General features: G+C 53.0%; 1 protein-coding gene across 1 annotated transcript; it reads left to right on the forward strand.

The window, feature by feature from the left end:
• Window positions 1-178: 178 nt before the first annotated feature.
• Window positions 179-12615, forward strand: LOC105524682 (the record flags this gene model as incomplete). The annotated part of the gene is made up of 18 exons (XM_011960043.1): window positions 179-289; window positions 656-748; window positions 1586-1900; window positions 2024-2124; window positions 2215-2326; window positions 2463-2557; window positions 2662-3028; window positions 3179-3271; window positions 3647-3771; window positions 5664-5849; window positions 7990-8105; window positions 8525-8589; window positions 9537-9685; window positions 10127-10192; window positions 10556-10718; window positions 11531-11622; window positions 11780-11832; window positions 12004-12615. Coding segments are annotated over 18 exons (2344 nt in total), but the record flags the coding sequence as incomplete, so codon positions are not given.
• Window positions 12616-12909: the final 294 nt, after the last annotated feature.

The following is a 12909-nucleotide window of genomic DNA, read 5'->3' on the forward strand; positions in this document are numbered from 1 at the left end:
ACCCTGTCACCCACTACCACCACCTCACTCACAACTTCCACAATTATGGAACCACCTTCAACCACTGTAGCAACTACACGCACAGGTCAGACCACCTTCCGCGGCTCTACAACCACATTCCCTGAGACCACCACACTCACTCCTACAACTGACAAGTCCATAGAATCTCTCACAACAGCTGTGACTTCTCCTCCCATTACTTCATCAGTCACTTCCACAAATACAGTGACTTCTGTGACAACTACAACCTCTCCTCTCACAACCACAAATCATTTTACGTCACTGACCAGTATGACTCTGTCTTCTACACCTGTCCCAAGCACAGAAGCAATCACCAGTGGCACCACAAACACAATTCCTCCATCTATCTTGGTGACCACACTCCCCACTACAAATATCTCATCTATGACTACATCTGAGACCACCTATCCTAATTCTCCGAGTGGCCCTGGTACAAACTCCACGACTGAAATCACCTATCCCACCACTATGACAGAGACATCATCCACTGCCACCTCTATTCCACCCACTTCTCCCTTGGTCTCAACCGCAGAAACAGCCAAAAGTCCTACCACAAACGTGGTAACCACCACCACCACCAAGACCACCTCACATAGTACCTCCAGCTTCACTTCTTCAAGCATCTACTCCACAGCCAGCAGATACACAACGGCCATCACCTCAGTTCCCACAGCCTTGGGTACCATGATGACTTCTACATCCATGATCCCATCTACTCTGAGTACAGGTATCCCTACCTCACAACCAACAACCATCACTCCCTCATCTGTGGGCGTCACTAGTTCATTACCTATGATGACAGACCTCACCTCAGTGTACACAGTCTCCAGCATGTCTGCAGGGCCAACAACTGTCGTTCCCTCATCTCCCACTGTCCAGAATACAGAAACCTCATACTTTGTCAGCATGACCTCTGCCACCACTCCCAGTGGGAGGCCAACTTTTGCCAGTACACACAGCACTCCGACAAGGTCCCTCTTGACAACCTTCCCAGGGACATATTCATTTTTGTCTTCCATGCCTGCCCGCAGTGCTCAGACCACTCACACAGAGAGTATCTCCTCACCTCCAGCCGTCACCAGTGCACTCCACACGACAGCTGAATCCACCCCATCACCCACTACCACCACCTCATTCACCACATCCACAATGAAGGAACCACCTTCAACCACTGCAGCAACTACAGGCACAGGTCAGACCACCTTCCCCAGCTCTACAGCCACATTCCCTGAGACCACTACACTGACTGCTACAATTGACATTTCCACAGAATCTCTAACAACAGCCTTGACTTCTACTTCTCCCGTCAGTTCTTCAATCATTCCCATCAATACAGTGACTTCTATGACAACTACGACCTCTTGGCCCACAGCCACTAATATGTTATCATCACTCACCAGTAGCATTTTATCTCCTCCACCTGTCACAAGCAGAGAAATGATCACCAGTCGTAACACCAACAACACCCCTCTATCCACCTCGTTGGCTACTTTCCCCACCACCACCCCCGATACCACCTCCCACAGTACCCGCAGCTTCACTTCTTCAGCCATTTACTCCACAGTCAGCACATCCACAACTGCCATCTCCTCAGCTTCCCCTACCTCAGATACCATAGTGACTTCCACAACCATGACCCCATCTTCTCTGACTACAGACATCCCTTCGACAACACCAACAACTATCACCCACCCTTCTGTGGGCTCTACTGGCTTCCCGACTACAGGAACAGACCTCACATCAACATTCACTGTTTCCAGTCCCTCAACAATGTCCACAAGTGTCATTCCATCTTCCCCCAGCATTCAGAATACAGAAACCTCATCCCTTGTCCACATGACCTCTGTCACCACTCCCAGCGAGAGACCAACTCTCACAAGTACTGACGGCACTCCGACAAGTTCCCTCCTGACGACCTTCCCAAGTACATATTCATTTTCCTCTTCCATGTCTGCCAGCAGTGCCGGGACCACTCATGTAGAGACTATTTCCTCACCTCCAGCCAGCACCAGTACACTCCACACAACAGCTGTATCCACTCTGTCACCCGCTGCCGCCACCTCACTCACCATATCCACAACGATGGAACCACCTTCAACCACTGTAACAACTACAGGCACAGGCCAGACCACCTTTCCCAGCTCTACAGCCACATTCCCTGAGACCACCACAGTGACTCCTACAACTCACAAGTCCACAGAATCTCTCACAACAGCTTTGACTTCTCCTCGTCCCATCACTTCTTCAGTCACTCCCACCAATACAGTGACTTCTATGACAATAACTACTTCCTGGCCCACAGCCGGTAATATTTTATCATCACTCACCAGTAGCATTTTATATTCTACACCTGTCCTCATCACAGAAACAATCACCAGTCATAACACCAGCACCACCCCTCTATCCACCTTGGTGACCACACTCCCCACTGCCATCACCAGGTCTAGACCTACATCTGAGACCATCTCCTCTACTTCTCCCACTAGCACAGCCACAGATTCCATGACCGACATCAGCTACCCCACAATTATGACCGGTACGTTGTTCTCTGAGACTTCTCTCCTACCCACCTCTGCCTCTCTCCTAACTGTAGAAACTGCCATGACTCCTACCCAAACCTTGGTAACCACCACCCCTGAGATCACCTCCCACAGTGTCTCCAGCTTCAGTTCTTCAACCATCTACTCCACAAGCAGTACAACCACAACTGCCATCTCCTCAGCTTCCCCTACCTCAGGTACCATAGTGACTTCCATAACCATGACCCCATCTTCTCTGACTACAGACATCCCTTCGACAACACCAACAACTATCACCCCTTCTTCTGTGGGCTCTACTGGTTTCCCGACTACAGGAACAGACCTCACATCAACATTCACTGTTTTCAGTTCCTCAGCAATGTCCACAAGTGTCATTTCATCTTCCCCCAGCATCCAGAATACAGAAACCTCACCCCTTGTCAGCATGACCTCTGCCACCACTCCCAGCGAGAGACCAACTCTCACAAGTACTGACAGCACTCCAACAAGTTCCCTCCTGACGACCTTCCCAGCAACATATTCATTTTCCTCTTCCATGTCTGCCAGCAGTGCAGGGACCACTCACACCGAGAGTATCTCCTCACCTCTATCCATCACCAGCACACACCACACAACAGCTGGATCCATCCCATCACCCACAACCAACACCTCATTCACAACATTTACAACAATGGAAACACCTTCATCCACTGTAGCAACTACACGCACAGGTCAGACTACATTCACCAGTTCAGCAGTCACATCCCCTGAGACCATCACACTGACTCCTACCCTTCACATTTCCACAGAATCTTTCAAAACAGCAGTGAGTTCTACTCCCCCCATCACTTCTTCAATCACCTCCACATACACAGTGACATCTATGACAACTGCCAACCCTCTGCCCACAGCCACTAATACGTTACCATCATTCACCAGTAGAGTTTCATCTTCTATGCCTGTCCCCAGTACAGAAGTGATCACCACTGGTACCACAAACACCACCCCTCTGTCTTCCTTGGTGACCACATTATCCAATTATGACACCAGTTCTACACCTGCATCTGAGACCACCTACCCTACTTCTCTTACTAGTGCTCTCACAGATTCTACGATCAGAACCACCTATTCCACCAGTATGACCGGTACATTGTCCACTGTGACCTCTCTCCGACCCACCTCTTTGTCTCTTCCAACCACAGTAACAGCCACAGTTCCTACAACAAACTTGGTAACCATGAACACCAAGACCACCTCACATAGTACTCCTAGCTTCACTTCTTCAATCACAACCACCAAGACTGCCTCACACAGTACTCCCAGCTTCACTTCTCCAATCACGACCACTGAGACCCCCTCACACAGTACTCCGAGCTTCACTTCTTCAATAATCACCACTGAGACTACCTCACACAGTACACCCAGCTTCACTTCTTCGATCCTCACCACTGAGACCACCTCACACAGTACTCCCAGCTTCACTTCTTCAGCCAGCTACTCCACAGTCAGCACATCCACAACTGCCATCACCTCACATTTTACTACCTCAGAGACTGGGGTGATTTCCACACCTGTAACCCCAGCTTCTCTGAGTACAGACATCCCGACCACAACCGTACGAACTCTCACCCCCTCATCTGTGGGAACCAGCACTTCGTTGACTACAACCACAGACCTTCCCTCTATACCCACTGATATCGGTAGCTCATCAACCCCAACACATATCATTTCATCTTCTCCCTCCATCCAAAGTACAGAAACATCATCCCTTGTGGGCACAACCTCTCCCACCATGTCCACTGTGAGAACGACCCTCAGAAGTACTGAGAACATCCCAATCACTTCCTTTAGTACAAGTATTGTTGTTACACCTGAAACCCCAACTCAGACCCCTCTTGTACTGACGTCTGCCACCGGGACCCAAACATCTCCTGTACCTACTACTGTCACCTTTGGAAGTATAGATTCCTCCACATCCACTCTTCACACTCTTACTCCATCAACAGCCTTGAGCACAATCATGTCAACATCACAGATTCCCATTCCTAGCACACATTCCTCCACCCTTCAAACAAGTGCTTCTACTCCCTCATTGCAAACTTCACTCACATCTACAAGCGAGTTCACTACAGAATCTTTCACTAGGGGAAGTACATCTACAAACGCAATCTTGACTTCTTTTAGTACCATCATCTGGTCCTCAACACCCACTATCATCATGTCCCCTTCTCCGTCGTCCACCAGCATGACTCCATTGTTCTCTACCACCACTCATTCTATTCCTTCTTCAGCATACACTTTCAGTACAGAAAATGTGGGCTCCTCTTCTATCACAGCCTTTCCTACTCTCTCTTCCTCTGCAACTACCAGCACTTCTCCAACCAGCTCCTCTCTGACCACAGCTCTCACTGAAATAACCCCGTTTTCCTATATTTCCCTTCCCTTCACCACACCCTGTCCAGAAACTATAACAATTACCATAGTCCCTGCCTCTCCCACTGATCCGTGTGTTGAAATAGATTCCAGCACTGAAGCTACTTCTCCTCCCACTACCCCATTAGCAGTGTTTCCCTTTACTACCGAAATGGTCACCTGTCCTAGCTCCATCGGTATGCAAACTACCCTTGCTACATATATGGACACTTCTTCCATGATACCAGAAAGTGAGTCCAGCATCACAACGAATGCTTCCAGTTCCACTGGCACTGGGACTGTACCCACAAACACGGTTTTCACAAGTACTGAAATGCCCACCAGTGAGACCTGGCTGAGCACCAGCTCTGTGATCCCCCCACATCTTCCTGGTGTCTCTACCGTCCCACTCACCACGAAACCAAGCAGTAGCCTTCCGACCAACCTGAGGACTTCAAGCAAGTCAGCACACTCCTCCCCATCCACCACCAGGACTTCAGAGACACCAGTGGCCACTACCCAGACTCCTACCACCCTTACGTCGCGCAGGACAACTCCCACCACTTCTCAGATGACCACACAGTCAACGCTGACCACCACTGCAGGTTAGACCTCCTGCCTCTCTGTTCCCCTCCTTCCTTCCCTGCAAAATTTCTATGTCACCGAGATCAGGCTTTATCCTGAACTTCCCTTTCTTCCTGTGTTTTCCAGGCACCTGTGACAATGGTGGCACCTGGGAACAGGGCCAGTGTGCTTGCCGTCCAGGGTTCTCTGGGGACCGCTGTCAGTTCCAGACCAGCTGCAACAACGGGGGTCAGTGGGATGGCCTCAAGTGCCAGTGCCCCAGCACCTTCTATGGTTCCCTTTGTGAGTTTGCTGTGGAACAGGTGGATCTAGGTGAGTCGCCAGAGCTATGCCTTCTGCACTTCCTCCCAGAGGGTGTCACTGACTCTCCCCAGACTTACCCCTCTGTGGGGCCTGGAGGCACCCATGGCGTTTTGCCCAGTCCTTCCCTCCCTGCCATCTCTCCCATTCCCTCCACTGCCCCGTGTCATGCTCCTCTCCGTCCTCACCCTTAGGAGGTGGCTGGGACCACACTCCCTCCTGGGACCATCTCCTGACTTGGGCTGCTTGGATCTGTATCAGTTTCCAACTGCCACCCTACCAACAAACACAAACCTGGCTGCTGAAACAACACCACATTATCATGTTAGAATTCTGTAGATTAGAAGCCTGATGTGGGTGTCACTGGGCTGAAATCAAGGCATCACCAGGGCTATGTTGCCTTCCAGAGGTTCCAGGGAAGAATACATTTTTTTGCCCTTTGCAGCTTCCGGAGCCTCCCACATTGCATATGCCAGGGCCCCTGGCTCAATCTTCCAAACCAGCAAGGCTGCATCTCTCTGTGTCTTTCTCCCATAGCCTCATCTCCCTCTGATGAACTCTGGCCTCCTCTATTGCTTCTTCCACTGTTAAGGACTCTTGTGATGACTTTGCCTCCTCCCCAAATAGTCTATGTTAATTTTCTCAAGATCAGCTGATTAGGCCTGGTACGGTGGCTCACACCTGTAATCCTAGCACTTTGGGAGGCCAAGGCGGGAGGATCACCTGAGGTCAGGAGTTCGAGACCAGCCTGGCCAACATGGTGAAACTGTCTCTATTATAAATACAAAAATTAGTTGGGCATGGTGGCAGGTGCCTGTAATCCTCACTACTCAGGAGGCTGAGGCAGGAGAATCGCTTGAATCCAGGATGAGGATGTTGCAGTGAGCTGAGCTTTAGCCACTGCGCACTAGCCTGGATGACAGAGGGAGAGTGAGACTCTGTCTCAAAGGAAAACAAAAATCAGCTGATTGTCTTATAATCCCTGCAGTTTGGAAGGCTGAGGAGGAAGGATCGGTTGAGGCCAGGAGTTCATGACCATCCTGGACAACAGAGGGAGAACCCTATCTCTACAAAAAATTTTAAAAAATTACCTGGGCATGGTGGCTCATGCCTGTGGTCCCAGTAACTTGGGAGGCTGAGGTGGGAGGATCACTTGAGCCTGGGAAATCAAGGTTACAGTGAGCTACGATCCCACCATTGCACTCCAGCCTGGGTGACAGAATGAGACCCTATCTCAACAACAAAAATGTTAGGCTGATTAGCAATGGAATTCAATCTGCACCCTTCATCCTCCCTTGCCATATCACAGTTCTGGGGATTCGGACATGGACCCCGCCCACCATGGGGGCAGCCAGGAGGGACCACAGGCTGACCGCTGTCTTCCTGCCTGCTTTCCCTCATCTCCACACATTCCTTCCTTCCTTTCTGTCTCTCTCTTCTCTTTTCTTTCTTTCTCTCTTTCCTTCCTTCCTTCCTTTTTCTTTCTTTCTTTTTTTTTCTTTCTTTCTTTTTCTTTCTTTCTCTTTCTCTTTTTCTTTCCTTCCTTCCTTCCTTCCTTCCCTCCCTCTTTCTTTCTCTCTCTCTCTCTCTCTCTTTTCTTTCTTTCCTTCCTTCCTTCCCTCCCTCCCTCCCTCCCTCTTTCTTTCTTTCTCTCTTTCTTTCTTTCTCTTTCTCTCTTCTTTCTCCTTCCTTCCTTCATTCCTTCCCTCCCTCCCTCTTTCTTTCTTTTCTTTCCTTTCTTTCTTCTTTATCTTTCCTTCCTTCCTTCTTTCCTTTCTCGCCTTCTTTCTCTCATCTTCACACAATGTTTTCTCCCTTTCTCTCTCTCTCTCTCTCTCTCTCTCTCTCTCTCTCTTTCTTTTTCATTTTCTAGAGACAGAGTCTCACTCTGTGGCCCAGGCTGGAGTGCAGTGACGCGATCTTGGCTCACTACAACCTCCGCCTCCTGGGTTCAAGTGATTCTACTGCCTCAGCCTTCCGAGGCACAATGCACCCTGGAATTCCTACATCTGTTCCTGCCTGTGGGCATCAGTCCTCAGGGATCTTGGAGAGGAGCAGCAGGAGGAGCCTGTGGATTGGGGAGGGGGTGGTGTTGGTGGCTTCAGACAGAAGCAGATGGAGAAGTGACTGGGGATATGCATGCTGTGTGCAGATGTGGTGGAGACTGAGGTGAGCATGGAAGTGTCTGTCGATCAGGAGTTCTCGCCGGACCTCAATGACAACACTTCTCAGGCCTACAGGGATTTCAACAAGACCTTCTGGAATCAGGTAAAGGGCAAGGAGAGGGGAATTTTTTTTTTTTTGAGACGGAGTCTCACACTGTTGTCCTGGCTGGAGTGCAGTGGCATGATCTTGGCTCACTGCAACCTCCCCCTCCTGGGTTCACATGATTCTCCTGCCTCAGCCTCCTGAATAGCTGGAATTACAGGTGCACACCACCACACCTGGCTAATGTTTTGTATTTTTAGTAGAGATGGGTTTCACTATGTTGGCCAGACTGGTCTCGAACTCCTGACCTTGTGATCCCCCCACCTTGTCTTCCCAAAGTGCTGGGATTATAGGCGTGAGCCATGGCTCCTGGCTGGGGAGGGGAATTGAAGGGTGCTCCCCTGGAGCTGGGATTGGGCATCTGGGTGTCCTCAGGTCTGCAGGTTCGGACGTAAGCCCAGGGATCCTTGGTGTTTCAGATGCAGATGATTTTTGCAGGCATGCGGGGCTTCACCTTCAAGGGTGTGGAGATCCTGTCCCTGAGGTAGGAGACCCATCGGGGGATGTGGAGGCGGTGTTGGGTGGGGGATATATGTGCACAGAAAAAACCCATTCCTTTCTTTTGTAATCATCAGAATTTATAAAGAGAGGGGTGGAGGGGCTACATAAGGAATCACTCCCTGGGGTATTTTTTGAGATCGTTTTCTGGGGCCATTTCTCTGGAGGAGGGATGGCACCTCTCTTCTTCAGTACACTGGAAGGAGAGAAGTTGCAGGGACATGTGGGAAGCTGGTGCCTGGATGGGTGACTTCATCCCCCTCTGGCTGGCCCCTGCTCTACTGGGTGGGTCAGCATTAGAGAGACAGAAAGAGAGAGAGGGAGAGAGGGAGAGAGAGCGCATCCAGGGGCGCCAGTGGGTGATGGCTTGATGCAACACAAGGAGAACGTCAGGCCAGATGTGGTGGCTTACACTTGCAGTCTTAGCACTTTGGGAGGGTTAGGCAGGTGGATCACCTGAAACCAGTTCAAGACCAGCCTGGGCAACATAGTGAGAACCCATCTCTACAATAATAAAATTAGTAATAGTAATAATAGTGAAATGATTAGCCTGGTGTGGTAGTGCACAACTGTAGTCCTGGATACTTGGGAGGCTGAGGAGTAAGGATCACTTTAGCCCAGGAGTTGGAGGCTGCAATGAGCTGTAATTATACCACTGCACTCTAACCTGGGTGAGAGAGCCAGACTTTGCCTCTATAAAACACACACAGAGAGAGGAAGTCAATTATGTCAATTATTCCTTGTCCTGCCTTCCCAGGCGGACCAAGTCAGGAATGCTGGCAGCCCCTTCTAAAAAGGATGCATGTGGCATCCCGACTCAGGACCTCTGCCCCCTTTCCCACTTCTGGTGCACTTTGGGTTGCTTCTGGAGTGCTCCTGCAAGGACCCATGTGCCCCTGGCTGGGGCACTCTCTAAGGCCGTGGACCTCTCAGGAATGGCAGCATCGTGGTGGACTACCTGGTCTTGCTGGAGCTGCCCTTCAGCCCCCAGCTGGAGAACCAGTACGAGCAGGCAAAGACGACGCTGAAGGAGGCGCTGCAGAATGCCAGCCAGGATGTGGACAGCTGCCAGGACTCTCAGAGTGAGCCCCGGCTGGAGGGAGGGGCCAGGGCCTGAGCCACCACCCCAGCCCACTCCAGCTGGGCCAGGGGCCCTCTGGACTCAGGTGCCAACCCTATGGTACCTCTGGCAAGTTGGGAGAAGGGAAATGAGTCCACACAAAACGTCATCAAGGGTGGGGCTAGGGAGGGTCTTCCCAGGACCTGGGTACTGGGGAAGACAACCCCTGATGGTCATGCTCAGCATTTCCCGGATGGCTGAAGACCTCGGATTATTCAGGGGAGATGAGGGAGGGAACAGGAGTCTTCCCTTGTGGCCCCTCCACAGTCCCCCAGACAGAGACAGCCCTCACCGCCCTCCCTGTGCCTGTCCTGCTTCCTGGTCCTCACCCCTTGACCTTAACCCCTTGACCTTAACCCCTTGACCTCTCCCTCCCATTCCATCTGTGCCTGTGTTCCCGCAGCCATGTGTTTTAAGCCTGACTCCATCAAGGTGAACAACAACAGCAGGCCAGAGCTGACTCCGGAAGGTGAGGGTGGGGTAAAGTGTTGAGTGGTCGCTCTCCCGTGGCTATGATCCCAGCCACCAGGGACATTTGCCCATTGAAGCCGGGGGCAAGGAGAGACCTTTGTGGGGGAGGCAAGTGATATGGCCCAGGGTGGCCCTTCCTGGCGCTGATTAGTGGCTTCCACCTGAGGACAGCAGGGGCCACGAGGAGAGGGTGAGGGTGGTGGTGCTGGACTCCCCTCATCGAATCCCAGGGTCTACCCCATGGCATCCCACCTCGGAAATGGAATCCTCCTCCCGCATTTTCAGAGGCACCATTATCAGGTCCCTGAATAGAATGGATGAGGTCCTTGTCTCTGTGCAAACCTCTTCCCAATCCCCTCAGCCATCTGCCGCCGCGCCGCTCCCACGGGCTATGAGGAGTTCTATTTCCCCTTGGTGGAGGCCACCCGGCTCCGCTGTGTCACCAAATGCACGTCGGGCGTGGACAACGCCATCGACTGTCACCAGGGCCAGTGCGTTCTGGAGAGGAGCGGTCCCGCCTGTCGGTAAGGCACCGCTCACCATTAGCATCAGCCGAGCCCCCCCCTCGCACTCTAAGATGAGCCCCGCCCCATGCTCCGCCCCGGCTCCGCTCCCAGGCCCTACGGTGGAGCCTTGTCCCCAGAGTCCGGCTCCAAGCCCATTCCCCTTGCCCTACGGTGGAGCCTTGCCCTGGAGCTCTGCTCCCTTGCCCTAAGGTGGAGCCCCGCCCCCCCAATGGAGCTGAGTCCAGTCCCCTCGTTCTGGGACCACTCATTCTAGGGTGGGGCCCCGCCCCCTCGTTCTAGGGTTGAACCCCGCCTCCTCCTTCCAGGTGGAGCCCTGCCCGCTTGATCTAGGGTGGAATCCCGCCCCGTTACCTAGGGTAGAGCCCCGCCCCCTTGTTCTAGGGTGGATTCCCGGCCCCTTGTCTAGGGTGGAGCCCCCCGCTTGCCATAGGGGGGAACTCCCCGCTGCCCTAGGCTGGGACCCCGTCCCCTCGCCCGCCCCCGTGGGGCCCAGGTGCACGCGTGGACCCCGAGCCGGGAGGTGAAGAGGGTCTGATCTCCCGCAGCTGCTACTCTACGGACACGCACTGGTTCTCTGGCCCGCGCTGCGAGGTGGCGATCCACTGGAGGGCGCTGGTCGGGGGCCTGACGGCAGGCGCCGCGCTGGTGGTGCTGCTGCTGCTGGCTCTGGGCTTCTGGGCGGTTCGCTCTGGATGGTGGGGCGGCCAGCGCCTAGACCGGTGAGCGCTCAGAGGGCGGGGCCGGGGGTTGAGGGCGGCCAAGGGACCCCAGGCGGGCCCGCTATGTCTGACCGCGGCGGCCCCACCTAGGTCTTGGGACCAGGATAGGAAATGGTTCGAGACCTGGGATGAGGAAATCGTGGGCACTTTTTCCAACTGGGGTTTCGAGGACGACGGAACAGGTGAGTCCCAACTCCTGGGGAAGCAGGCAGGGGCTTTCCTGGGCACCACTGCCAGGACAGACGCCCTTCCTGCCTTCCTCGCATTTACTCCGTCCCTCTCTCTTCCGTCCCCTCCCTCTCCCCTTCTCTTTCTCCCCTCTTCTCTGTCTCTCTCTAGACAAGGATAAAAATTTCCATGTGGCCTTGGAGAAGGTGGACACCACTATGAAGGTGAGGGGCTAAAGAGGGGGACCCCAAGGAACTCTCCCAGCCTCCATTTCAGATTCCCTCGGCGACCCCCCAGAGGGCAAGGACGGGGCTGGGTTCGGATCAGCAGTGACCTCCCTGTCAGCCCAAACCGGTGGTTCCGCATTCCCTTCCCTCACTGTGACTCTGTGACAGGTGCACATCAAGAGACCTGAGATGACCTCGTCCTCAGTGTGAGCCCTGCGGGCCCCGTCACCATCCCCTCTGCCCTGCCCGGGACACAAGGCTCTGCACTGCGTCCATTTCAAGTGGTGGCCCCAGAATGGGGGCAGCTCAGGCTCCTGCTGTTCTTGGGCAAAATGAGACTGTTCCCCCAAATCCCATCCTTCTCTTTCCAACTTGGCTGAAACCCACCAGGAGGCGCAGTTCACGTGCAGGCTCTTCCACTGCGGAACCTTGGGCAAGTCAGTAACGAGTCTCAGTTTCCTCACCTGCAAAATGGGTACAACATTCCTGTGTGATATCTCACACCATTGTTGTGTAAATCACATGGACTTGGTCAATTCTCGGTCCTCCTCTGCCCTCCGGTCTCAGCCCTCATGTTGCCATTGCCTCTCTCGGATCCTCCAATCCTCATGTCCTTCACCTGGTCTCCCGCCCTGGTTCCTATTTTCTCTCAATTCCCTACTGCCTGTTTATTACTTTGAATCTGGAGGCAGCCTGCAGCCCATCCCATCTCCTGATCTAACTCCCTGCTGTGTCTCTTGCTCTCATTCCTTAGATGTCCTCTCCTTCTGACTCCGTTCCTTCATCTATCCTGTCCCCAGTCCCCCAGCCCTAAATCCTCCCTCCTCTGCTCACATCCCGGTCCCTAGCAAGGTATAGATAGCCTCTGTGTCTTAGGATACCCCAGCTGCTGTTCCCCCCATCACCCCGTTGCCCAATTCCCCGTTTCTCTTGCTCTCTCATTCCTTGTATCTTCTCCCCTTCTGAGCCCGTCCATTAGTCGGTTCTGCCCCCCACTCCCCCTGCCCTAAATACCCCAGCTGCTGATTCCCCCTCACCCCATTGCCCAATTCCCTGTTTCTCTTGCTCTCATTC

The sequence above is a fragment of the Colobus angolensis genome, unplaced genomic scaffold, assembly GCF_000951035.1.
Source record: "Colobus angolensis palliatus isolate OR3802 unplaced genomic scaffold, Cang.pa_1.0 Scaffold500, whole genome shotgun sequence".
Lineage (NCBI taxonomy): Eukaryota > Metazoa > Chordata > Mammalia > Primates > Cercopithecidae > Colobus > Colobus angolensis.